The sequence below is a fragment of the Eucyclogobius newberryi genome, unplaced genomic scaffold (assembly GCF_026437365.1).
Source record: "Eucyclogobius newberryi isolate DKJ021-1_F unplaced genomic scaffold, fEucNew1.0.hap1 SCAF_133, whole genome shotgun sequence".
NCBI lineage: Eukaryota > Metazoa > Chordata > Actinopteri > Gobiiformes > Gobiidae > Eucyclogobius > Eucyclogobius newberryi.
Genome location: NW_027315761.1, coordinates 106,799 through 133,665, shown reverse-complemented (window position 1 = coordinate 133,665; position 26,867 = coordinate 106,799). Strand labels below are relative to the sequence as shown.

At 51.2% G+C, this 26,867-nt stretch overlaps 1 protein-coding gene across 4 annotated transcripts in view; it reads right to left on the bottom strand.

Annotated features, from left to right (window-relative positions):
* LOC140359036 (keratin, type I cytoskeletal 18-like) overlaps positions 1 to 9,911 on the bottom strand; it is a 29,181-nt gene extending 19,270 nt beyond the window's left edge. For 2 of the 4 annotated variants that reach the window (XR_011926824.1, XM_072443909.1), the window contains exons 1-2: positions 9,719 to 9,911; positions 8,704 to 8,969 (exon numbers count right to left, since the gene is read on the bottom strand). Coding sequence is in view for 2 of the 4 variants with exons in the window: in XM_072443909.1 (XP_072300010.1) it covers positions 8,704 to 8,969; positions 9,719 to 9,896 (444 nt within the window). In the remaining 2 variants the exon portion in view is untranslated. The remainder of the gene's footprint in view (positions 1 to 8,703; positions 8,970 to 9,718) is intronic. The other 2 variants (XR_011926825.1, XM_072443910.1) reach the window with 1 other exon arrangement.
* Between the last annotated feature and the right edge of the window lie 16,956 nt (positions 9,912 to 26,867).

Below are 26,867 nucleotides of genomic sequence, written 5' to 3'. Positions count from 1 at the left end.
TGTGTGTGTGTGTCCAGTGTGTGTGTGTCCAGTGTGTGTGTGTGTGTGTGTCCAGTGTGTGTGTGTCCAGTGTGTGTGTGTGTGTGTATGTGTGTGTCCAGTGTGTGTGTGTGTGTGTGTGTGTGTGTGTCCAGTGTGTGTGTGTCCAGTGTGTGTGTGTGTGTGTCCAGTGTGTGTGTACAGTGTGTGTGTGTCCAGTGTGTGTGTGTCCAATGTGTGTGTGTCCAGTGTGTTTGTGTCCAATGTGTGTGTGTCCAGTGTGTGTGTGTGTGTATGTGTCCAGTGTGTGTGTGTGTGTGTGTGTGTCCAGTGTGTTTGTGTCCAATGTGTGTGTGTCCAGTGTGTTTGTGTCCAATGTGTGTGTGTCCAGTGTGTGTGTGTCCAGTGTGTTTGTGTCCAATGTGTGTGTGTCCAGTGTGTGTGTGTCCAGTGTGTGTGTGTGTGTTTGTCCAGTGTGTGTGTGTTCAATGTGTGTGTGTCCAATGTGTGTGTGTCCAGTGTGTGTGTGTCCAGTGTGTGTGTGTCCAGTGTGTGTGTCCAATGTGTGTGTGTCCAGTGTGTGTGTGTCCAATGTGTGTGTGTCCAGTGTGAGTGTGTCCAGTGTGTGTGTGTCCAGTGTGTGTGTGTCCAATGTGTGTGTGTCCAGGGTGTGTGTCCAATGTGTGTGTGTCCAGTGTGTGTGTGTCCAGTGTGTGTGTGTCCAGTGTGTGTGTGTCCAATGTGTGTGTGTCCAGTGTGTGTGTGTCCAATGTGTGTGTGTCCAATGTGTGTGTGTCCAGTGTGTGTGTGTCCAGTGTGTGTGTGTCCAATGTGTGTGTGTCCAATGTGTGTGTGTCCAATGTGTGTGTGTGTGTCCAATGTGTGTGTGTCCAGTGTGTGTGTGTGTGTCCAGTGTGTGTGTGTCCAGTGTGTGTGTGTGTGTCCGGTGTGTGTGTGTGTGTGTGTCCAGTGTGTGTGTGTCCAGTGTGTGTGTCCAGTGTGTGTGTGTGTGTGTGTGTGTGTGTCCAGTGTGTGTGTGTGTGTGTGTGTGTTTGTGTGTGTCCAGTGTGTGTGTGTGCCCAGTGTGTGTGTGTGTATGTGTGTGTGTCCAGTGTGTGTGTGTCCAGTGTGTGTGTGTGTCCAGTGTGTGTGTGTGTGTGTGTATGTGTCCAGTGTGTGTGTGTGTGTGTGTGTGTCCAGTGTGTGTGTGTCCAGTGTGTGTGTGTGTGTGTGTGTCCAGTGTGTGTGTGTGTGTGTGTGTATGTGTGTGTCCAGTGTGTGTGTGTATGTGTGTGTGTCCAGTGTGTGTGTGTGTGTGTGTATGTGTCCAGTGTGTGTGTGTGTGTGTCCAGTGTGTTTGTCCAGTGTGTGTGTGTGTATGAGTGTGTGTCCAGTGTGTGTGTGTCCAGTGTGTGTGTGTTCAGTGTGTGTGTGTTCAGTGTGTGTGTGTGTGTGTGTATGTATGTGTCCAGTGTGTGTGTGTGTGTGTGTCCAGTGTGTGTGTGTCCAGTGTGTGTGTGTGTGTGTCCAGTATGTGTGTGTCCAGTGTGTGTGTGTCCAGTGTGTTTGTGTCCAATGTGTGTGTGTCCAGTGTGTGTGTGTGTGTATGTGTGTGTGTGTGTGTGTGTGTGTGTCCAGTGTGTTTGTGTCCAATGTGTGTGTGTCCAGTGTGTTTGTGTCCAATGTGTGTGTGTCCAGTGTGTGTGTGTCCAGTGTGTTTGTGTCCAATGTGTGTGTGTCCAGTGTGTGTGTGTCCAGTGTGTTTGTGTCCAATGTGTGTGTGTCCAGTGTGTGTGTGTCTAGTGTGTGTGTGTCCAGTGTGTGTGTGTGTGTGTGTCCAGTGTGTGTGTGTGTTCAATGTGTGTGTGTCCAATGTGTGTGTGTCCAGTGTGTGTGTGTCCAGTGTGTGTGTGTCCAGTGTGTGTGTGTCCAATGTGTGTGTGTCCAGTGTGTGTGTGTCCAGTGTGTGTGTGTGTCCAGTGTGTGTGTGTCCAGTGTGTTTGTGTCCAATGTGTGTGTGTCCAGTGTGTGTGTGTCCAGTGTGTGTGTGTCCAGTGTGTGTGTGTGTGTCCAGTGTGTGTGTGTTCAATGTGTGTGTGTCCAATGTGTGTGTGTCCAGTGTGTGTGTGTCCAGTGTGTGTGTGTCCAGTGTGTGTGTGTCCAGTGTGTTTGTGTCCAATGTGTGTGTGTCCAATGTGTGTGTGTCCAGTGTGTTTGTGTCCAGTGTGTGTGTGTCCAGTGTGTGTGTGTCCAATGTGTTTGTGTCCAGTGTGTGTGTGTCCAGTTTGTGTGTGTCCAGTGTGTTTGTGTCCAGTGTGTGTGTGTCCAGTGTGTGTGTGTCCAGTGTGTGTGTGTCCAATGTGTGTGTGTCCAGTGTGTGTGTGTCCAGTGTGTGTGTGTGTCCAGTGTGTTTGTGTCCAATGTGTGTGTGTCCAGTGTGTGTGTGTCCAGTGTGTGTGTGTCCAGTGTGTTTGTGTCCAGTGTGTGTGTGTCCAGTGTGTGTGTGTCCAGTGTGTGTGTGTCCAGTGTGTGTTTGTGTCCAGTGTGTTTGTGTCCAATGTGTGTGTGTCCAGTGTGTGTGTGTCCAGTGTGTGTGTGTCCAGTGTGTTTGTGTCCAGTGTGTGTGTGTCCAGTGTGTTTGTGTCCAGTGTGTTTGTGTCCAATGTGTGTGTGTCCAGTGTGTGTGTGTCCAGTGTGTGTGTGTCCAATGCGTGTGTGTCCAGTGTGTTTGTGTCCAATGTGTGTGTGTGCAGTGTGTTTGTGTCCAATGTGTGTGTGTCCAGTGTGTGTGTGTCCAGTGTGTGTGTGTCCAGTGTGTTTGTGTCCAATGTGTGTGTGTCCAGTGTGTGTGTGTCCAGTGTGTGTGTGTCCAGTGTGTGTGTCCAATGTGTGTGTGTCCAGTGTGTGTGTGTCCAATGTGTGTGTGTCCAGTGTATGTGTGTCCAGTGTGTGTGTGGCCAGTGTGTGTGTGTCCAATGTGTGTGTGTCCAGTGTGTGTGTGTCCAATGTGTGTGTGTCCAGTGTGTGTGTGTCCAGCAGTGTGTGTGTCCAGTGTGTGTGTGTCCAATGTGTGTCTGTCCAATGTGTGTGTGTCCAATGTGTGTGTGTCCAATGTGTGTGTGTCCAGTGTGTGTGTGTGTCCAATGTGTGTGTGTGTGTCCGGTCTGTGTGTGTGTGTCCAGTGTGTGTGTGTCCAGTGTGTGTGTCCAGTGTGTGTGTGTGTGTCCAGTGTGTGTGTGTCCAGTGTGTGTGTGTGTGTGTGTGTGTGTCCAGTGTGTGTGTGTGTATGTGTGTGTGTCCAGTGTGTGTGTGTCCAGTGTGTGTGTGTGTCCAGTGTGTGTGTGTGTGTATGTGTCCAGTGTGTGTGTGTGTGTGTGTGTGTCCAGTGTGTGTGTGTCCAGTGTGTGTGTGTGTGTGTGTCCAGTGTGTGTGTGTCCAGTGTGTGTGTGTGTGTATGTGTGTGTCATGTGTGTGTGTGTGTGTGTGTGTGTGTGTCCAGTGTGTGTGTGTCCAGTGTGTGTATGTGTGTGTGTATGTGTCCAGTGTGTGTGTGTGTGTGTCCAGTGTGTGTGTACAGTGTGTGTGTGTCCAGTGTGTGTGTGTCCAATGTGTGTGTGTCCAGTTTGTTTGTATCCAATGTGTGTGTGTCCAGTGTGTGTGTGTGTGTATGTGTCCAGTGTGTGTGTGTGTGTGTGTGTGTGTCCAGTGTGTTTGTGTCCAATGTGTGTGTGTCCAGTGTGTTTGTGTCCAATGTGTGTGTGTCCAGTGTGTGTGTGTCCAGTGTGTTTGTGTCCAATGTGTGTGTGTCCAGTGTGTGTGTGTCCAGTGTGTGTGTGTCCAGTGTGTGTGTGTGTGTGTGTCCAGTGTGTGTGTGTTCAATGTGTGTGTGTCCAATGTGTGTGTGTCCAGTGTGTGTGTGTCCAGTGTGTGTGTGTCCAGTGTGTGTGTCCAATGTGTGTGTGTCTAGTGTGTGTGTGTCCAATGTGTGTGTGTCCAGTGTGAGTGTGTCCAGTGTGTGTGTGTCCAGTGTGTGTGTGTCCAATGTGTGTGTGTCCAGTGTGTGTGTCCAATGTGTGTGTGTCCAGTGTGTGTGTGTCCAGTGTGTGTGTGTCCAGCAGTGTGTGTGTCCAGTGTGTGTGTGTCCAATGTGTGTGTGTCCAGTGTGTGTGTCCAATGTGTGTGTGTCCAATGTGTGTGTGTCCAGTGTGTGTGTGTCCAGTGTGTGTGTGTCCAATGTGTGTGTGTCCAATGTGTGTGTGTCCAATGCGTGTGTGTCCAATGTGTGTGTGTGTCCAATGTGTGTGTGTCCAGTGTGTGTGTGTGTCCAGTGTGTGTGTGTCCAGTGTGTGTGTGTGTGTCCGGTGTGTGTGTGTGTGTGTGTGTCCAGTGTGTGTGTGTCCAGTGTGTGTGTCCAGTGTGTGTGTGTGTGTGTGTGTGTGTGTCCAGTGTGTGTGTGTGTGTGTGTGTGTGTGTGTCCAGTGTGTGTGTGTGCCCAGTGTGTGTGTGTGTATGTGTGTGTGTCCAGTGTGTGTGTGTCCAGTGTGTGTGTGTGTGTATGTGTCCAGTGTGTGTGTGTGTGTGTGTGTCCAGTGTGTGTGTGTCCAGTGTGTGTTTGTGTGTGTGTCCAGTGTGTGTGTGTCCAGTGTGTGTGTGTGTGTGTGTGTATGTGTGTGTCCAGTGTGTGTGTGTATGTGTGTGTGTCCAGTGTGTGTGTGTCCAGTGTGTGTGTGTGTGTGTGTGTGTATGTGTCCAGTGTGTGTGTGTGTGTGTCCAGTGTGTGTGTCCAGTGTGTGTGTGTGTATGAGTGTGTGTCCAGTGTGTGTGTGTCCAGTGTGTGTGTGTTCAGTGTGTGTGTGTGTGTGTGTGTGTATGTATGTGTCCAGTGTGTGTGTGTGTGTGTGTCCAGTGTGTGTGTGTGTGTGTGAGTCCAGTGTGTGTGTGTCCAGTGTGTGTGTGTGTGTGTCCAGTATGTGTGTGTCCAGTGTGTGTGTGTCCAGTGTGTGTGTGTCCAGTGTGTGTGTGTGTCCAGTATGTGTGTGTCCAGTGTGTGTGTGTCCAGTATGTGTGTGTCCAGTGTGTGTGTATCCAGTGTGTGTGTGTGTCCAGTGTGTGTGTGTGTCCAGTGTGTGTGTGTCCAGTGTGTGTGTGTCCAGTGTGTGTGTCCAGTGTGTGTGTGTCCAGTGTGTGTGTCCAATGTGTGTGTGTCCAGCAGTGTGTGTGTCCAGTGTGTGTGTGTCCAGTCTGTGTGTCCAGTGAGTGTGTGTCCAGTGTGTGTGTGTCCAGTGTGTGTGTGTCCAGTGTGTAAGTGTCCAGTGTGTGTGTCCAGTGTGTGTCCAGTGTGTGTGTGTCCAGTGTGTGTCCAGTGTGTGTGTGTGTCCAGTGTGTGTGTGTCCAGTGTGTGTGTGTGTCCAGTGTGTGTGTGTGTCCAGTGTGTGTGTCAAGTGTGTGTGTCCAGTGTGTGTGTCCAGTGTGTGTGTGTGTCCAGTGTGTGTGTCAAGTGTGTGTGTCCAGTGTGTGTGTCCAGTGTGTGTGTGTCCAGTGTGTGTGCGTCCAGTGTGTGTGTGTCCAGTGTGTGTGTCCAGTGTGTGTGTCCAGTGTGTGTTTCCTGTGTGTGTGTCCAGTGTGTGTGTGTCCAGTGTGTGTGTCCAGTGTGTGTGTCCAGTGTGTGTGTGTCCAGTGTGTGTGTGTCCAGTGTGTGTGTCCAGTGTGTGTGTCCAGTGTGTGTGTGTCCAGTGTGTGTGTGTCCAGTGTGTGTGTTTCCAGTGTGTGTGTCCAGTGTGTGTGTGTCCAGTGTGTGTGTATCCAGTGTGTGTGTATCCAGTGTGTGTGTGTCCAGTGTGTGTGTGTGTGTGTATGTGTCCAGTGTGTGTGTGTGTGTGTGTGTGTGTCCAGTGTGTGTGTGTCCAGTGTGTGTGTGTCCAGTGTGTGTGTGTGTCCAGTGTGTGTGTCCGGTGTGTGTGTCCAGTGTGTGTGTGTCCAGTGTGTGTGTGTGTGTGTGTGTGTATGTGTCCAGTGTGTGTGTGTGTGTGTGTCCAGTGTGTGTGTGTCCAGTGTGTGTGTCCAGCAGTGTTTGTGTGTCCAGTGTGTGTGTCCAGTGTGTTTGTCCAGTGTGTGTGTGTCCAGTGTGTGTGTCCAGTGTGTGTGTCCAATGTGTGTGTGTCCAGCAGTGTGTGTGTCCAGTGTGTGTGTGTCCAGTCTGTGTGTCCAGTGAGTGTGTGTCCAGTGTGTGTGTGTCCAGTGTGTGTGTGTGTCCAGTGTGTGTGTGTCCAGTGTGTGTCCAGTGTGTGTGTGTCCAGTGTGTGTGTGTGTCCAGTGTGTGTGTGTGTCCAGTGTGTGTGTCAAGTGTGTGTGTCCAGTGTGTGTGTCCAGTGTGTGTGTGTGTCCAGTGTGTGTGTCAAGTGTGTGTGTCCAGTGTGTGTGTCCAGTGTGTGTGTGTCCAGTGTGTGTGCGTCCAGTGTGTGTGTCCAGTGTGTGTGTCCTGTGTGTGTGTCCAGTGTGTGTGTGTCCAGTGTGTGTGTCCAGTGTGTGTGTCCAGTGTGTGTGTGTCCAGTGTGTGTGTCCAGTGTGTGTGTCCAGTGTGTGTGCATCCAGTGTGTGTGTCCAGTGTGTGTGTCCAGTGTGTGTGTGTCCATTGTGTGTGTTTCCAGTGTGTGTGTCCAGTGTGTGTGTGTCCAGTGTGTGTGTATCCAGTGTGTGTGTATCCAGTGTGTGTGCGTCCATTGTGTGTGTCCAGTGTGTGTGTCCAGTGTGTTTGTGTCCAGTGTGTGTGTCCAGTGTGTGTGTGTCCAGTGTGTGTGTATCCAGTGTGTGTGCGTCCAGTGTGTGTGTCCAGTGTGTGTGTGTCCAGTGTGTGTGTGTCCAGTGTGTGTGTGTGTCCAGTGTGTGTGTCCATTGTGTGTGTGTCCATTGTGTGTGTGTCCAGTGTGTGTGTCCAGTATGTGTGTGTCCAGTGTGTGTGTGTCCAGTGTGTGTGTCCAGTGTGTGTGTGTCCAGTGTGTGTGTGTCCAGTTTGTGTGTCCAGTGTGTGTGTCCAGTGTGTGTGTCCAGTGTGTTTGTGTGTGTGTCCAGTGTGTGTTTGTGTGTGTCCAGTGTGTGTGTGTGTCCAGTGTGTGTGTGTCCAGTGTGTGTGTCCAGTGTGTGTGTGTCCAGTGTGTGTGTGTCCAGTGTGTGTGTCCAGTGTGTGTGTGTCCAGTGTGTGTGTGTCCAGTGTGTGTGTGTCCAGTGAGTGTATTCGTTTTGTGTTGGTCAGAGGAAGTGGCACAGACTGGTCGTCATGGAGCCAGAGCCACGCCCTCACACTCCCTCGCTCTGTGGAAGGGCATCGTGTTTTAAAGCTTTGCATAAATGTTCTGGATGATGAGTGTTCCAGGCGGATCTTCTCCTGCAGCAGCTGCTAAACCCGCCGCGCCGCCGGGAGGCGTGTCTAACCGTCGCTAGGGCCCCGTAGTTACGCAAAGGCTCCACCCTGTTTGTCATGTGATGTTTGCTCAGCTGTTTCTGAAGCTGCCTCTGAGGTTTGAACACTTATACCTCAGATTCACCTAAAGCTGGTGTGTCGTCGCTCACGAGCCCTGTGGAGCGTTCAGACGGGAACTTTCCTCAGAGCGTGCCGACATCAGAGCGCCGCCCGGGGCCATTACAGCGCCGCCCGGGGCCATCACAGCGCCGCCCGGGGCCATTACAGCGCCGCCCGGGACCATCACAGCGCCGCCCGGGGCCATTACAGCGCCGCCCGGGACCATCACAGCGCCGCCCGGGGCCATTACAGTGCCGTCCGGGACCATCACAGCGCCGCCCGGGGCCATCACAGCGCCGCCCGGGGCCATCACAGCTTTGTCCTTTCATGCTCAGAAGAATGCATGGAAACTGCTCACTGTACGTCGTAACAACTGTGAAGCGACTGCAGCGCGTGATTTTTGTGCAATATCCCATTTCAAATAAAGAAGAAAGCAAAAAATGAACAAGAGAAAAGCCGTGTAATGGAGTTTAAGGATAAATCGTGCTGTTGAAATGACACTTAAGTCGTTGATGTCGTCACGCGATCGAGGGAACAATCACGACTCAGACCGATCAGAACAGAACGTCACGACAATGGGCTAAACTTCTGGCAAACGAAGCCACAGATTTTCACGGGTGTCGCGCTTGACCCTTGTAACGGGTCAAATGAAAGCACGCTCTGGCTCCTGCCCAGTTTGAGTCCATCGCGCCTGTCGTTAGCTGGACTTTATTTAGCTTATTTCATTCGGCAGAAACTGTTAAAAATTAGACGTTTGAATTAAATACAGTTGATTTTTATATAAAGACGTAATAACCGAACATAAACTACGACTAACTGAAATATTGTGACCGTCAGGATCATCTTTAACTGAAAATAAACGTATTTATTGGTGGCATATTAGATGTACGTGTTGTGCAGACTCCCACTACCTGTCCCCGCCCTGTCCCCGCCCCTCACCTGTCTGCGCAGCTCGTTGTTGACCGTCTCGTTCTTGCTGTAATCCCTCAGGTCCACCCCGCCCCGTCCCTGCCCTCGCCCCTGTCCCCATCCTGTCCCGCCCCCCTCTCACCCTGCCCTGTCGCCTTACCCGCCCCTTTCCCCGCCCTTCACCTGTCTGCGCAGCTCGTCAATGACCGTCTCGTACCTGCTGTAGTCCCTCAGGTCCGCCCCGTCCCTGTCCCCGCCCTGTCCCTGCCCCAGCCCCCGCCCGTTTCCCCGCCCCTCACCTGTCTGCGCAGCTCTTCGATGATTGGCTCGTACTTGCTGTAGTCCCTCAGGTCGGGCCCGCCCGTCTCCAGCGCCTGGCGGATCTGGATCTCCAGCTCCTTGTTGGCTCTCTCCAGGTTCCTCACCGTGTCCAGGTAGTTGGCCAGGCGGTCGTTCAGGTTCTGCATGGCGCCCTTCTCGTTGCCTAGGATCATGTTTCCGTTTCCGGACCCCGCCATCCCACCCATTCCTCCGCCCATTCCCCCGCCCATTCCGCCGCCCATTCCTGGAGGGACGACAAACAGAAGATAAACTTTTCACTGCTTGTACTTTTACTCATAAAACTGTGGATTTTCACTTCTAATGTGAAGCCAAAGAAAGAATTTTTAAATATTAAAGCTGCAACTATTAATCAACTACTAATTATTCGACTGTAAAAAACCAAGGCAATGGATTTTGTTAAAAAATCTGACCTTAAATAGATCAGAAAAAAAAGTATTTGTTTTTCTTCTAATGTATTTTCATTAATAATACACTCAAGGTACAAGTCGACTAATCAAAAGCACATCTGCTGACTTGTAGATGAGTAAAATAATCTCTTTGTTTGCTTTGTCAGAAGAACCCTCTGAGAGTGCGAGATCTGCAGCTGCTCTTCCTGATTTATTGCTCAGCTGCAGAAGTGGAACGTGTCCAAGAGGACACACATTTTCCTGGTTTAAACTGAACCAGGTTTCGTCCCTTTTAAAGAGGAAGTAGATATTTAGATCTAACGTGTTCCTCACTCAAATATCAGACAGAAAAGTGAAGCAGGGTGGATCACCTCTGCACGACCAATTAGCTCTCGCCTTAAACTCATGTCACAAGATCAAATGTTTTGTAATTAGATTAGAACAGAGTGTGACAGTCTGAGCACAGACACTTTTACAGGGCTCAAAACCCAGGAAAACGTTTCAACTGAATCAAAACAGATTTCATGATAAAAACCGTCCACAGTCATGGTGGGCACACATAGCAGTGACCCTCAGTGACCCTTACCTCCTCCCAGACCGCTGCTCACTTTGTAGCTGGACGAGGCAGAGATCATGGGTCCAGAGCGCAGAGAAGAGGCAGAGGACACGCGACTGCCTTTACCTCCAGCTCCTCCATAGATGCTCGCTGCCCCGTACTGAGGCGCTGACCTGGAGAACGTCACGGACTGAGACCTGAAGCTCATGATGACCAGAGGCTGATGTCCAGAGGCTGATGTCCAGAGGCTGATGACCAGAGGCTGATGTCCAGAGGCTGATGTCCAGAGGCTGATGTCCAGAGGCTGATGACCAGAGGCTGATGTCCAGAGGCTGATGTCCAGAGGCTGATGACCAGAGGCTGATGTCCAGAGGCTGATGACCAGAGGCTGATGTCCAGAGGCTGATGTCCAGAGGCTGATGTCCAGAGGCTGATGACCAAAGGCTGATGTCCAGGGGCTGAAGGCAGACGTGTGAGGCAGAGGCGGGTCACAGCAGAGAGGAGCTGACGGGAGGAAACAGGGAACTTATACAGAGTCCTGGGACCGGCCCACTTCAGAGGAGCATGACCACTCCCCCTGACCACTCCCCCTGACCACAGCGACACAAGGCTTTGAATATCACCAGGCAACGTATGCAAAACAGGCAATAATAAGCAATGCAGTTTATCACAACAGTCGATGCAGCACAAAAAAACACAAAAAACACACGGAAGCATCATTTTAGTGGTGGAGTTTTATGAATAAAGTGAGGACTGTTTTGAAATACTTTTAAACTAGATAAAGGCAAGAACAGGCTGCGGGGATCTAAAGGGAGAATATCTGCAAATACACTGCAGTACTGATGAAGTAAACTGTAAAGTATTATCAGTCCAAATAACTGATAGTCATAATTATTTGGGTGAATCGAGCCCAACACAAAAGTAATAAAACTGAACTATTGAAACTAACTTCTACACCTTCTACACCTTCTAAACTTTCTAAACCTTCTAAACCTTCTACACCTTCTACACCTTCTACACCTTCTACACCTTCTAAACTTTCTAAACTTTCTAAACCTTCTACACCTTCTAAACCTTCTACACCTTCTAAACCTTCTAAACCTTCTACACCTTCTACACCTTCTAAACCTTCTAAACCTTCTACACCTTCTACACCTTCTAAACCTTCTAAACCTTCTACACCTTCTACACCTTCTACACCTTCTAAACCTTCTAAACCTTCTACACTTTCTACACCTTCTACACCTTCAACACCTTCTACACCTTCTACACCTTCTACACCTTCTACACCTTCTACACCTTCTAAACCTTCTAAACCTTCTACACCTTCTACACCTTCTAAACCTTCTACACCTTCTAAACCTTCTAAACCTTCTACACCTTCTACACCTTCTAAACCTTCTACACCTTCTACACCTTCTAAACCTTCTACACCTTCTACACCTTCTAAACCTTCTAAACCTTCTACACTTTCTACACCTTCTACACCTTCAACACCTTCTACACCTTCTACACCTTCTACACCTTCTACACCTTCTACACCTTCTAAACCTTCTAAACCTTCTACACCTTCTACACCTTCTAAACCTTCAACACCTTCTACACCTTCAACACCTTCTAAACCTTCTACACCTTCTAAACCTTCTACACCTTCTACACCTTCTACACCTTCTACACCTTCTAAACCTTCTACATCTTCTACACCTTCTACACCTTCTACACCTTCAACACCTTCTAAACCTTCTACACCTTCTACACCTTCAACACCTTCTACACCTTCTACACCTTCTAAACCTTCTACACCTTCAACACCTTCTAAACCTTCTACACCTTCTACACCTTCTACACCTTCTACACCTTCAACACCTTCTACACCTTCTACACCTTCTAAACCTTCTAAACCTTCTACACCTTCTACACCTTCTAAACCTTCTACACCTTCTACACCTTCTACACCTTCTACACCTTCTACACCTTCTACACCTTCAACACCTTCTAAACCTTCTACACCTTCTACACCTTCTACACCTTCTACACCTTATACACCTTCTACACCTTCTACACCTTCTAAACCTTCTACACCTTATACACCTTCTACACCTTCTACACCTTCTACACCTTATACACCTCAGAATCAGAATCAGAAAATGTTTATTTCCATTGTCAAAGAGCAGAATTCTCAGACATAAGAACTTGCTTTGGTGATTCAGTGCAACATAAAACAATGAACAATGAATAAGTCAAAAAGAGAAACAATTGAAATCTGCAATGGGATAAAATAACAATAAGCTATAGATAACAAATAAGAATACAAAATAGGCTTAATATGTTCACAAATGTACAGTTGAATTTACATATGAAGAGCAGAAAGTGACAGTGAGTGATTAAATGATGGTTAAAGTGACAGTGTTTAAGAAGTGTTCATGAGTCCAACGGCCTGAGGGGAGTGGCCTCCTGCCTGAGGGGAGTGGCCTCCTGCCTGAGGGGAGTGGCCTCCTGCCAGAGGGGAGTGGCCTCCTGCCTGAGGGGAGTGGCCTCCTGCCTGAGGGGAGTGGCCTCCTGCCTGAGGGGAGTGGCCTCCTGCCTGAGGGGAGTGGCCTCCTGCCTGAGAGGAGTGGCCTCCTGCCAGAGGGGTGTGGCCTCCTGCCAGAGGGGAGTGGCCTCCTGCCTGAGGGGAGTGGCCTCCTGCCTGAGGGGAGTGGCCTCCTGCCTGAGGGGAGTGGCCTCCTGCCAGAGGGGTGTGGCCTCCTGCCAGAGGGGAGTGGCCTCCTGCCTGAGGGGAGTGGCCTCCTGCCAGAGGGGAGTGGCCTCCTGCCTTAGGGGAGTGGCCTCCTGCCTGAGGGGAGTGGCCTCCTGCCTGAGGGGAGTGGCCTCCTGCCAGAGGGGTGTGGCCTCCCGCCAGAGGGGAGTGGCCTCCTGCCTGAGGGGAGTGGCCTCCTGCCAGAGGGGAGTGGCCTCCTGCCTGAGGGGAGTGGCCTCCTGCCAGAGGGGAGTGGCCTCCTGCCTTAGGGGAGTGGCCTCCTGCCTTAGGGGAGTGGCCTCCTGCCTGAGGGGAGTGGCCTCCTGCAGAGATGAAAGTCTGCAGCCGATCACCTTCTCAGCAGAGGGCGCTGTAGTCTCTGTTTGTCCCTGTCTGTGGCTCCAGTGTACCATACGGTGATGGAGGAGGTGATGGAGGAAGTGATGGAGGAGGTGATGGAGGAGGTGATGGAGGAAGTGATGGAGGAGGTGATGGAGGAGGTGATGGAGGAAGTGATGGAGGAGGTGATGGAGGAGGTGATGGAGGAAGTGATGGAGGAGGTGGTGGAGGAGGTGATGGAGGAGGTGATGGAGGAAGTGATGGAGGAAGTGATGGAGGAGGTGATGGAGGAAGTGATGGAGGAGGTGATGGAGGAGGTGATGGAGGAAGTGATGGAGGAGGTGATGGAGGAGGTGATGGAGGAAGTGATGGAGGAGGTGATGGAGGAAGTGAAGGAGGAGGTGATGGAGGAGGTGATGGAGGAAGTGAAGGAGGAGTTGATGGAGGAGGTGATGGAGGAGGTGATGATGGACTCAATGATGGCCGTGTAGAACTGCACCATCATCTCTGCTGTCAGCTTGTCTTTCTTCAGCTGCTGCAGGAAGTACATCCTCTGCTGGACCTTCTTGATGAGGAGCTGATGGAGGCCCCCACTTGAGGTCCTGGTGATGGAGGCTCCCACTTGAGGTCCTGGTGATGGTGGCCCCCACTTGAGGTCCTGGTGATGGTGGCTCCCACTTCAGGTCCTGGTGATGGAGGCTCCCACTTGAGGTCCTGGTGATGGTGGCTCCCACTTGAGGTCCTGGTGATGGTGGCCCCCACTTGAGGTCCTGGTGATGGTGGCCCCCACTTGAGGTCCTGGTGATGGTGGCCCCCACTTGAGGTCCTGGTGATGGTGGCTCCCACTTGAGGTCCTGGTGATGGTGGCTCCCACTTCAGGTCCTGGTGATGGTGGCCCCCACTTGAGGTCCTGGTGATGGTGGCTCCCACTTCAGGTCCTGGTGATGGTGGCTCCCACTTCAGGTCCTGGTGATGGTGGCCCCCACTTGAGGTCCTGGTCAGTTTACAGAGTCGTGGCTGGAGGTGCAGCAGTTTGTGCACAGGGAGGAGAGCAGGGGAGAAAGTACACACCCCTGTGGAGCTCCTGTGCTGATAGTCTGAGTATCTGAGACATTCTTACACAGCCTTTTACATCTTCTACACCTTCTACACCTTCTACACCTTCTACACCTTCTACACCTTCTACACCTTCTACACCTTCTACACCTGCTGGATTAGAACGTTTGAATACATTTGAATCAGCACATTTATTTATGCAAATCACAAGAAACATCACTGACATGAAGGACCTTTTCTTCTGCTCGAGCTGAAGTTCTAACGTCGTCAAACGGAACTATCTGAAGACCAAAATCATAAAGACCATTACTGCAGGGCACGGCTCCGGGGGCAGCTCCGGGGGCAGCTCCGGGGGCAGTGCACGGCTCCGGGGGCAGGGCACGGCTCCGGGGGCAGCTCCGGGGGCAGTGCACGGCTCCGGGGGCAGGGCACGGCTCCGGGGGCAGCTCCGGGGGCAGTGCACGGCTCCTGGCACAGTGCACGGCTCCCGGGGCAGGGCACAGCTCCGGGGGCAGGGCACAGCTCCGGGGGCAGGGCACAGCTCCGGGGGCAGGGCACAGCTCCGGGGGCAGGGTATGGCACAGAGAGTACATTTTCCCCCTAAAAGGCAAAGCAATGACTGCATATTTGTGGTGAGAGCAGCACAAAACAAACTGAACCCACGAAAACCAAGAGCCAAACTCATGATGTCCTTATGTTATGAACAAAACTATACGTAAGAAAGCTTGTCTCCATGGAGATGTTAATGCTTTGCCTGAGATGTTCCTGTTCTATTACTACAACGACTACAAAAAACCTTTCATCATTTCTTTCCATAGTTTATTAATTACTAATTTACTTAAAAAAGTAAAATATTGAAGCAAATGTCCTCAAAAGTCTTCAGCTACTTGTCATGTCTTGTAACACAATATCATTGACAAAACCAGTGTGAACAAAGGCCAGTGCGCGGCGTGCGCGTGTGAACAAAGGCCAGTGCGCGGCGTGCGCGTGTGAACAAAGGCCAGTGCGAGTGTAAAGTGATCGGAGCGTCCTGGGCCTGACAGAGACGATGACCCGCTTTCTTCTCTCTCACCAAATCAGCTCCGACGTGTTCTCGGCGACGGGGCCGGAGCAGGACGCCAACGGCAACGCGATCACATGTAAACAACAACAATAATATTGACGAACTGATAGTGTTTACAGTGAACAGAAGGATCTCGTGACGCTGGATAAGACTTTTAGAGACCGAGTGAGGACGAGATTAAATCACACATAAAAGCGTGTCTGATAAAGTTTTACACACAGCGTTAATGACTCCTGAGTGGGCGTCAGAGCGGGGTAAAGACTCCTGAGTGGACGTTAAAGACTCCTGAGTGGGCATCAGAGCAGGGTAAAGACTCCTGAGTGGACGTTAAAGACTCCTGAGTGGGCATCAGAGCAGGGTAAAGACTCCTGAGTGGACGTTAAAGACTCCTGAGTGGGCATCAGAGCAGGGTAAAGACTCCTGAGTGAAACCAACAAAAAACAACGCACCAAAATCCAAATTATGATCCACAAATGTTGAATCTTATCTTTATTCGTTCGGGACTCGCTGCAGAAAATGGCCATGTCAGTCTCACAGTTTAAAAAAATCGCATCCTGCTCGAGTTCTCGTTTATTCTTTGTGCCAGTCTTTGTTTCACGCAGATGCAGAGACATGAACCATTAACCGGCTCAAACGTCTGACCGTTAAATGTCTGATTCTACCTGTTCCAGCTGCACCTCGACCTGTGGCAAAACACAGGCAGAACATGCAAACGTCACACATCTGCTCAAACACTGCATCAGACCATTTAGAACCTTCAGGAGAACGTGTCGCCGTCACAAGAACGATTATGTGGATTTATACGAAAAAACAAAAGTAAAATCTGCAACGTTGTTGCAGTTCAAAATTATTTTGAACATAATAATATTATTTTTGTTGTTGTGTTGTTTTTGTTGTTCAACGTTCTAATCGAAAGGATAAAGAACAATCCGAGGCGGCGCCACGCCCCACAAAGTCCATCTGATAACGCGATTTCTATGACGCGCGAAGGAGACGATCCTTTCAGAGTAAAGCGGTGCGTGGGGGATTAAACGACGCAGAGCCGGTGCCATGCCCGGGGAGCCACGCCCGGGGAGCCACGCCCGAGGAGCCACGCCCACGCCTGCTTTTCTTCGCGCTCTCATTCGGGGCAGGAGCTGGTCAGATTTCACTCTTTCTCACAGTTTACACAATCGCTGCTCATTATATTTAAACACCATTGTCTGAGTCTTTTGGGAGGGAGGAAAGCGGCAGTAAAACTCGGTCCGGGACGAAAGAGGAACTGAGCGGGACGGGCATGACTCACCGCACATGACGAGGAGTTTACGGCTTCAGTTTGTGCCCAAAACAACTCCTCGAAAAGTCATGTGAGGAAAGCCAGAAGATCACAATGTAAAAAGGGTGAATATTGAGTAACGCGTTTGTTGTAATTCAAACTCTAAGGCTTTAATTGGGGTTTAATGCCAGGCTAAGTCTAAGAGATAACCAACGCTCAGACATAAGAGGGGGGTGGGTGGACTGGCTGCTGCCATAGAAACGCACACAGGAAGTTCTCAAATAAAAACCATGTGAGGTTTTTTTCTTTTTGCGAATCAAAGAGCAGTTTATCAGAGCAGCACAGCGGGTTGAAACTCCACAGAAAGTGCAATAAAGCAGGATTGTCCATGAAAACAACACAAGCTGCGATAAAGAAACAGCAGAATGACACACTTTAATGTTCTTTTTCTGGTCTACGATCGAATCTGAGCTCTGGACGGGTCAGAAAGTCGCCACTTGTGCAAACACTCGACAAACTAATCACAAATACTCTTTTACCAAACAGAAATACTTGAACGGTTCTGGAGGAAAACATGTGAACTGGAATGAACTGTTGGCCTCTCTCTCCGAAGTGAGTCACTGTGGAAGGAAAAAGGGGGCGGGCTTTTGGACACTAGCCGTGATCTGATTGGCTTTTATCGATCGGATATCGGCCCCCGTTGCTGTTGGTCCGGGGGGCGGGGCTTGTCTTGTGACTCGCGAGGGTCAAACGTTTTCAGACACTTCCTTTAGTGTCAGTGTGACGGTGGATGGTTTTTTATTTATTTATTTAACCTTTATTTATTTCCTCCAAATACACATTTAGATGATCCTCCACATCGCTCTTTTCCCCAAACTGATACTGGAGGAACATCGAAGAAGATAAAACATGAACCAGAAGTCAACAACAACAAGACGGCGCCAGGAGAACAACAGAGTTCAACATTTTATGGACCTAAGACACATTTACACGACTTTCAAACTCGCATTTCTCATCAGAAGCAGCAGAAACCTTATGATTCTTGTGTGATTCATGTGTTCATACGTGCTGGGCTTTTGTGGCGCTTCCCCAGAGGTCAGAGGTCACTCACTGGGCCCCACTCGAGTGATTCAGCGCCGAGCTATTCCCCTGCAGCCTCAGTTTAACATTGGATACCAGGAAGTGTTTGGCAGGCTCTGCAGTTGTCATGGAAACGAACAAATTACTAAGTACGTAAACAACCAGAAGAATGTATAGCTCAGTGAACACATGACTTGTTTTTGCTCTGGGAAAAACAAGTCAAGAGAGGGAGACTCACTGCAGTTCCTCCGGTGGACAGGAGAGGGAGACTCACTGCAGTTCCTCCAGTGACCAGGAGAGGGAGACTCACTGCAGTTCCTCCAGTGACCTGGAGAGGGAGACTCACTGCAGTTCCTCCAGTGACCAGGAGAGGGAGACTCACTGCAGTTCCTCCAGTGGCCAGGAGAGGGAGACTCACTGTAGTTCCTCCAGTGACCAGGAGAGGGAGACTCACTGCAGTTCCTCCAGTGACCAGGAGAGGGAGAATCACTGCAGTTCCTCCAGTGACCAGGAGAGGGAGACTCACTGCAGTTCCTCCAGTGGCCAGGAGAGGGAGAATCACTGCAGTTCCTCCAGTGACCAGGAGAGGGAGACTCACTGCAGTTCCTCCAGTGGCCAGGAGAGGGAGACTCACTGTAGTTCCTCCAGTGACCTCAGACTTACTGCAGTTCCTCCAGTGACCAGGAGAGGGAGACTCACTGTAGTTCCTCCAGTGACCAGGAGAGGGAGACTCACTGCAGTTCCTCCAGTGACCAGGAGAGGGAGAATCACTGCAGTTCCTCCAGTGACCAGGAGAGGGAGACTTACTGCAGTTCCTCCAGTGACCAGGAGAGGGAGACTCACTGTAGTTCCTCCAGTGGCCAGGAGAGGGAGACTCACTGTAGTTCCTCCAGTGGCCAGGAGAGGGAGACTCACTGCAGTTCCTCCAGTGGCCAGGAGAGGGAGACTCACTGTAGTTCCTCCAGTGGCCAGGAGAGGGAGACTCACTGCAGTTCCTCCGGTGGACAGGAGAGGGAGACTCACTGCAGTTCCTCCGGTGGACAGGAGAGGGAGACTCAATGCAGTTCCTCCGGTGGACAGGAGAGGGAGACTCACTGCAGTTCCTCCAGTGACCTGGAGAGGGAGACTCACTGCAGTTCCTCCAGTGACCAGGAGAGGGAGACTCACTGCAGTTCCTCCAGTGGCCAGGAGAGGGAGACTCACTGCAGTTCCTCCGGTGGACAGGAGAGGGAGACTCACTGCAGTTCCTCCAGTGACCTGGAGAGGGAGACTCACTGCAGTTCCTCCAGTGACCAGGAGAGGGAGACTCACTGCAGTTCCTCCAGTGGCCAGGAGAGGGAGACTCACTGTAGTTCCTCCAGTGACCTCAGACTTACTGCAGTTCCTCCAGTGACCAGGAGAGGGAGACTCACTGTAGTTCCTCCAGTGACCAGGAGAGGGAGACTCACTGCAGTTCCTCCAGTGACCAGGAGAGGGAGAATCACTGTAGTTCCTCCAGTGACCAGGAGAGGGAGACTCACTGTAGTTCCTCCAGTGACCAGGAGAGGGAGAATCACTGCAGTTCCTCCAGTGACCAGGAGAGGGAGACTTACTGCAGTTCCTCCAGTGACCAGGAGAGGGAGACTCACTGCAGTTCCTCCAGTGGCCAGGAGAGGGAGACTCACTGCAGTTCCTCCAGTGACCAGGAGAGGGAGACTCACTGTAGTTCCTCCAGTGGCCAGGAGAGGGAGACTCACTGTAGTTCCTCCAGTGGCCAGGAGAGGGAGACTCACTGCAGTTCCTCCAGTGGCCAGGAGAGGGAGACTCACTGTAGTTCCTCCAGTGGCCAGGAGAGGGAGACTCACTGTAGTTCCTCCAGTGACCAGGAGAGGGAGACTCACTGCAGTTCCTCCAGTGGCCAGGAGAGGGAGACTCACTGTAGTTCCTCCAGTGACCAGGAGAGGGAGACTCACTGTAGTTCCTCCAGTGACCTCGAGAGGGAGACTCACTGTAGTTCCTCCAGTGACCAGGAGAGGGAGACTCACTGCAGTTCCTCCAGTGACCAGGAGAGGGAGACTTACTGCAGTTCCTCCAGTGACCAGGAGAGGGAGACTTACTGCAGTTCCTCCAGTGACCAGGAGAGGGAGACTCACTGCAGTTCCTCCAGTGACCAGGAGAGGGAGACTCACTGCAGTTCCTCCAGTGGCCAGGAGAGGGAGACTCACTGTAGTTCCTCCAGTGGCCAGGAGAGGGAAACTCGCTGTAGTTCCTCCAGTGGCCAGGAGAGGGAGACTCACTGCAGTTCCTCCAGTGGCCAGGAGAGGGAGACTCACTGTAGTTCCTTCAGTGGCCAGGAGAGGGAGACTCACTGCAGTTCCTCCAGTGGCCAGGAGAGGGAGACTCACTGCAGTTCCTCCAGTGACCAGGAGAGGGAGACTCACTGCAGTTCCTCCAGTGGCCAGGAGAGGGAGACTTACTGCAGTTCCTACAGTGGCCAGGAGAGGGAGACTCACTGTAGTTCCTCCAGTGACCTCAGACTTACTTCAGTTCCTCCAGTGACCAGGAGAGGGAGACTCACTGTAGTTCCTCCAGTGACCAGGAGAGGGAGACTCACTGCAGTTCCTCCAGTGACCAGGAGAGGGAGAATCACTGCAGTTCCTCCAGTGACCAGGAGAGGGAGACTTACTGCAGTTCCTCCAGTGACCAGGAGAGGGAGACTCACTGTAGTTCCTCCAGTGACCAGGAGAGGGAGAATCACTGCAGTTCCTCCAGTGACCAGGAGAGGGAGACTTACTGCAGTTCCTCCAGTGACCAGGAGAGGGAGACTCACTGCAGTTCCTCCAGTGGCCAGGAGAGGGAGACTCACTGCAGTTCCTCCAGTGACCAGGAGAGGGAGACTCACTGCAGTTCCTCCAGTGACCTGGAGAGGGAGACTCACTGCAGTTCCTCCAGTGACCAGGAGAGGGAGACTCACTGCAGTTCCTCCAGTGGCCAGGAGAGGGAGACTCACTGTAGTTCCTCCAGTGACCAGGAGAGGGAGACTCACTGCAGTTCCTCCAGTGACCAGGAGAGGGAGAATCACTGCAGTTCCTCCAGTGACCAGGAGAGGGAGACTCACTGCAGTTCCTCCAGTGGCCAGGAGAGGGAGACTCACTGTAGTTCCTCCAGTGACCTCAGACTTACTGCAGTTTCTCCAGTGACCAGGAGAGGGAGACTCACTGTAGTTCCTCCAGTGACCAGGAGAGGGAGACTCACTGCAGTTCCTCCAGTGACCAGGAGAGGGAGAATCACTGCAGTTCCTCCAGTGACCAGGAGAGGGAGACTTACTGCAGTTCCTCCAGTGACCAGGAGAGGGAGACTCACTGTAGTTCCTCCAGTGACCAGGAGAGGGAGACTCACTGTAGTTCCTCCAGTGACCAGGAGAGGGAGACTTACTGCAGTTCCTCCAGTGACCAGGAGAGGGAGACTCACTGCAGTTCCTCCAGTGGCCAGGAGAGGGAGACTCACTGCAGTTCCTCCAGTGACCAGGAGAGGGAGACTCACTGTAGTTCCTCCAGTGGCCAGGAGAGGGAGACTCACTGTAGTTCCTCCAGTGGCCAGGAGAGGGAGAATCACTGCAGTTCCTCCAGTGGCCAGGAGAGGGAGACTCACTGTAGTTCCTCCAGTGGCCAGGAGAGGGAGACTCACTGCAGTTCCTCCGGTGGACAGGAGAGGGAGACTCACTGCAGTTCCTCCGGTGGACAGGAGAGGGAGACTCACTGCAGTTCCTCCGGTGGACAGGAGAGGGAGACTCACTGCAGTTCCTCCAGTGACCTGGAAAGGGAGACTCACTGCAGTTCCTCCAGTGACCAGGAGAGGGAGACTCACTGCAGTTCCTCCAGTGGCCAGGAGAGGGAGACTCACTGCAGTTCCTCCGGTGGACAGGAGAGGGAGACTCACTGCAGTTCCTCCAGTGACCTGGAGAGGGAGACTCACTGCAGTTCCTCCAGTGACCAGGAGAGGGAGACTCACTGCAGTTCCTCCAGTGGCCAGGAGAGGGAGACTCACTGTAGTTCCTCCAGTGACCTCAGACTTACTGCAGTTCCTCCAGTGACCAGGAGAGGGAGACTCACTGTAGTTCCTCCAGTGACAAGGAGAGGGAGACTCACTGCAGTTCCTCCAGTGACCAGGAGAGGGAGAATCACTGCAGTTCCTCCAGTGACCAGGAGAGGGAGACTTACTGCAGTTCCTCCAGTGACCAGGAGAGGGAGACTCACTGTAGTTCCTCCAGTGACCAGGAGAGGGAGAATCACTGCAGTTCCTCCAGTGACCAGGAGAGGGAGACTTACTGCAGTTCCTCCAGTGACCAGGAGAGGGAGACTCACTGCAGTTCCTCCAGTGGCCAGGAGAGGGAGACTCACTGCAGTTCCTCCAGTGACCAGGAAAGGGAGACTCACTGTAGTTCCTCCAGTGGCCAGGAGAGGGAGACTCACTGTAGTTCCTCCAGTGGCCAGGAGAGGGAGACTCACTGCAGTTCCTCCAGTGGCCAGGAGAGGGAGACTCACTGTAGTTCCTCCAGTGGCCAGGAGAGGGAGACTCACTGTAGTTCCTCCAGTGGCCAGGAGAGGGAGACTCACTGTAGTTCCTCCAGTGACCAGGAGAGGGAGACTCACTGCAGTTCCTCCAGTGGCCAGGAGAGGGAGACTCACTGTAGTTCCTCCAGTGACCAGGAGAGGGAGACTCACTGTAGTTCCTCCAGTGACCTGGAGAGGGAGACTCACTGTAGTTCCTCCAGTGACCAGGAGAGGGAGACTCACTGCAGTTCCTCCAGTGACCAGGAGAGGGAGACTTACTGCAGTTCCTCCAGTGACCAGGAGAGGGAGACTTACTGCAGTTCCTCCAGTGACCAGGAGAGGGAGACTCACTGCAGTTCCTCCAGTGACCAGGAGAGGGAGACTCACTGCAGTTCCTCCAGTGGCCAGGAGAGGGAGACTCACTGTAGTTCCTCCAGTGGCCAGGAGAGGGAAACTCACTGTAGTTCCTCCAGTGGCCAGGAGAGGGAGACTCACTGCAGTTCCTCCAGTGGCCAGGAGAGGGAGACTCACTGTAGTTCCTTCAGTGGCCAGGAGAGGGAGACTCACTGCAGTTCCTCCAGTGGCCAGGAGAGGGAGACTCACTGCAGTTCCTCCAGTGACCAGGAGAGGGAGACTCACTGCAGTTCCTCCAGTGGCCAGGAGAGGGAGACTTACTGCAGTTCCTCCAGTGGCCAGGAGAGGGAGACTCACTGTAGTTCCTCCAGTGACCTCAGACTTACTGCAGTTCCTCCAGTGACCAGGAGAGGGAGACTCACTGCAGTTCCTCCAGTGACCAGGAGAGGGAGAATCACTGCAGTTCCTCCAGTGACCAGGAGAGGGAGACTTACTGCAGTTCCTCCAGTGACCAGGAGAGGGAGACTCACTGTAGTTCCTCCAGTGACCAGGAGAGGGAGAATCACTGCAGTTCCTCCAGTGACCAGGAGAGGGAGACTTACTGCAGTTCCTCCAGTGACCAGGAGAGGGAGACTCACTGCAGTTCCTCCAGTGGCCAGGAGAGGGAGACTCACTGCAGTTCCTCCAGTGACCAGGAGAGGGAGACTCACTGTAGTTCCTCCAGTGGCCAGGAGAGGGAGACTCACTGTAGTTCCTCCAGTGGCCAGGAGAGGGAGACTCACTGTAGTTCCTCCAGTGGCCAGGAGAGGGAGACTCACTGCAGTTCCTCCAGTGGCCAGGAGAGGGAGACTCACTGTAGTTCCTCCAGTGACCAGGAGAGGGAGACTCACTGTAGTTCCTCCAGTGACCTGGAGAGGGAGACTCACTGTAGTTCCTCCAGTGACCAGGAGAGGGAGACTTACTGCAGTTCCTCCAGTGACCAGGAGAGGGAGACTTACTGCAGTTCCTCCAGTGACCAGGAGAGGGAGACTCACTGCAGTTCCTCCAGTGACCAGGAGAGGGAGACTCACTGCAGTTCCTCCAGTGGCCAGGAGAGGGAGACTCACTGTAGTTCCTCCAGTGGCCAGGAGAGGGAGACTCACTGTAGTTCCTCCAGTGGCCAGGAGAGGGAGACTCACTGTAGTTCCTCCAGTGACCAGGAGAGGGAGACTCACTGTAGTTCCTCCAGTGGCCAGGAGAGGGAGACTCACTGTAGTTCCTCCAGTGGCCAGGAGAGGGAGACTCACTGCAGTTCCTCCAGTGGCCAGGAGAGGGAGACTCACTGTAGTTCCTCCAGTGACCAGGAGAGGGAGACTCAATGTAGTTCCTCCAGTGACCAGGAGAGAGAGACTCACTGCAGTTCCTCCAGTGACCAGGAGAGGGAGACTCACTGCAGTTCCTCCAGTGGCCAGGAGAGGGAGACTTACTGCAGTTCCTCCAGTGGCCAGGAGAGGGAGACTCACTGTAGTTCCTCCAGTGACCAGGAGAGGGAGACTCACTGCAATTCCTCCAGTGACCAGGAGAGGGAGACTCACTGCAATTCCTCCAGTGGCCAGGAGAGGGAGACTTTAACCTACACTTGAAGAGTTGAAATGAGTTTCAGTCACAATTTCACATTTACTCGGGTGGAATAAGACGTTTAAAATAATACACTGGATATCTTTCCCCACCTCTGACCTGGGAGAAAACATGGATTATGAATATGATGATGATTATTTTTATGATGACATAAATATTCAACATAAATATGAGGAATGCTCAGTCGCTGCATCTCAACACGTTTGTGGTTCATACACCCTATTGTAGTTTTGCACAGGTCAAAGGTCAATGATCATGTCCTTAATGCAGAAGTAAAATGTGGTTTAGAGCAAAGTCGTTGGAGAAGAATATTTGGCTGTATTTTTTATAATTGTGATCGATCAGAATGAGGAACGGTTTTGATTTTGATCTCTACATCAAAGCACAGGGTATGAGAGTCCAAGCACAGGGTATGAGAGTCCAAGCACAGGGTATGAGATTCAGCACAGGGTATGAGAGTCAGCACAGGGTATGAAAGTCAAAGCACAGGGTATGAGAGTCAGCACAGGGTATGAGAGTCCAAGCACAGGGTATGAGAGTCCAAGCACAGGGTATGAGAGTCCAAGCACAGGGTATGAGAGTCCAAGCACAGGGTATGAGAGTCCAAGCACAGGGTATGAGAGTCCAAGCACAGGGTATGAGAGTCCAAGCACAGGGTATGAGAGTCAGCACAGGGTATGAGAGTCCAAGCACAGGGTATGAGAGTCAGCACAGGGTATGAGAGTCCAAGCACAGGGTATGAGAGTCAGCACAGGGTATGAGAGTCAAAGCACGGGGTGAGGCTGTGACAACTGTCCTCAGAGTCACAGTAAAAACTAAAATAATGTGATTCTCTATAAAGTTAGTTTCTTTTGTCCTCACGGCTGTGAAACGACACGACTGACACTCATTGTTGATCATTTGTTATAGCGTGTTCCAGATTCTCAGATCTGACCAGAGCAGAGGTCACACGTCGAGCTGCGGCGAAATGTTTGAACTCCAGAGCATTTTCTCTGAGTCATGTCATGTCCAAAACTGGCCCCCAAAACATTTGACACTGACACTACAAACGAGCGGCAACTGAAGGAAACTCTGAACAAGTAAGACATATGATATATTACTCCAAACCTCGTTCTTCGAAAGACACAACTGGACTCTGACGTGTCCAGATGTTCAGGAGTATTCTGGACTTTCCTGTTCCACAGTGTGCGACTCGTGAATGAGTTGTCGTTGTGCAATATTCTGTTATTACATTATTACTGCTTACATTGTACGTGTCATTTAAATGTGTCTGTGAGGGTTCTGTACATGCTCTGTTTGTTTTTTTGCTGATATAAATTACATTTATTGCATTGATACTGATACTTATTTTTAATCATTTTATTTCTTCTTCTGTTCGGCTGTTTGTCTGGAAATGAAAATCATTTCTTCTTTGGATGAAGAAACTTTAATCTGAATCTAAATCATTCTGCAGTACACGCTTTCCACCACTGGAGAGCGACATTTGCTTATACCAAGAGCCACTAAAGTTCCTCAAAGTCTAGACCCTAGATCAGACCTGGGCCCCAGGGGCCAAATGTGGCCCTGCACCCCTGCACTAGACCCTAAGACCCATAGACCCTAAGACCCTCATGACAAACTTTCGCAGCCGAAACTCTCTGAACAAGACAAAGTCCAGTTTAGAGACTTTTGTCTTTTTCACAAACAAATCACACAAAAAAATGCCTTTTTTACACTGGCTCTTTCTGACCCTCTCCTAAATATAAATATAAAATACTGCGCAGAACTTTCAAGCTCCCAGGCCTCTGGTAAGAGGGCCCGAGCTTGAAAGGGGACCACCCGCGGAGGGTGAGGTGACAGAACTGAAAACGCCACTCAAACCGTGACCTGAACATCCACCAGGGGGCAGCACGTGAGCTCTGATACTGCATTAGTTCCTATGACACTTTTCCTTAAAGTCGTACATAAATGGCATGATTGACAGTTATCTCTTCCCCGGAGAATCCCATTCACCATCTTGGACCTGGTTCTTGGTTCTGGTTCTTGGCTCCGCACCTCGGCTACAACAGTCACACTTTGAGACGCTGTGAAATACTTTCCTTTCGTTGCTAATTGTGATGCGCTGTCCTCCTGCGGCGCTCCTCTGCACATTCCCCACCTCCACGGTAATATCACACGTGTGCACAAACCGGCGCCGCACCGGCCTCCCGAGGGCCCCCGAGGGCCCCCGAGGGCCTTCAGGTCACGGCTCGACCCCGGCCTGCGCTGCAGCTCGCTCTTGTGCAGAGACCAACTCCTCTTGCTCTAAAAAAAGAAGAGAAACCATGTTTAGAGAGAGAGAGATTGGCCAAGAGGATGACGCAGTGAAAACAGAGGCAAAGCTGCTAAATTTAGCTCAGAATGTTAAACTATTTGATTATGTTTTAGGGCTCTCAGACTTCACACGTTGGACTTTCTGAGAGTTCGGGTCCAAATAAGGGCTCAGGTATTAGAGCTCCAACGGTAAATGTTTGAAAATAGCCATATTCATATTGTGAACACTCTAAAACATACAAAAAGAGCTTTTATAACAAAGTGAGCAGAATTATTTAATCCAAATGTGAAAAGAGAATAAACCACTTCTGATCGTCAGCTTTAGTCCTAAATATTCTCCGTCTTGAAGTCTTCAGTCACAGTCCAACTTGATGTGGTGAAAACTGCAGTAAAACGTCTCAGTGCCCGACCAGCTTTAACAGTCCATTTGCCTGATGTCTGTCCCTCTCTCAGTCCAGTCCTTGATCGTTGGCGATGTTTGTGTCAGTCACTTCTTTGTAAAGTACATTTCAGAGATATCCATGTATTTTGTCTATGGCAGGAGTTTTGAGGCCCGATCTCATAATTCTAAAGTTCAGAGTGATGAAAATGTCAAAAACAGTCTGTGGTGACAGTGGTTTGCCTCCTGGGGGCGCTGTTTCTATGTGAATATGAACACTTTGACCTGGAGTGACATATTTTTAGAACAAAATTCCCTCCAAACATGTGACTTTGAGCTCCTCCTCTGAGATGGACAAATGTTCCCACTCTTCATCCGTCAGAACAAAGTGACCTTCTCTTTCACATTTGTTTTTAATATATTAAGTCGTCGTCCAAATTAGCAATGCATTTGGACGACGTTGAAAGTTCTG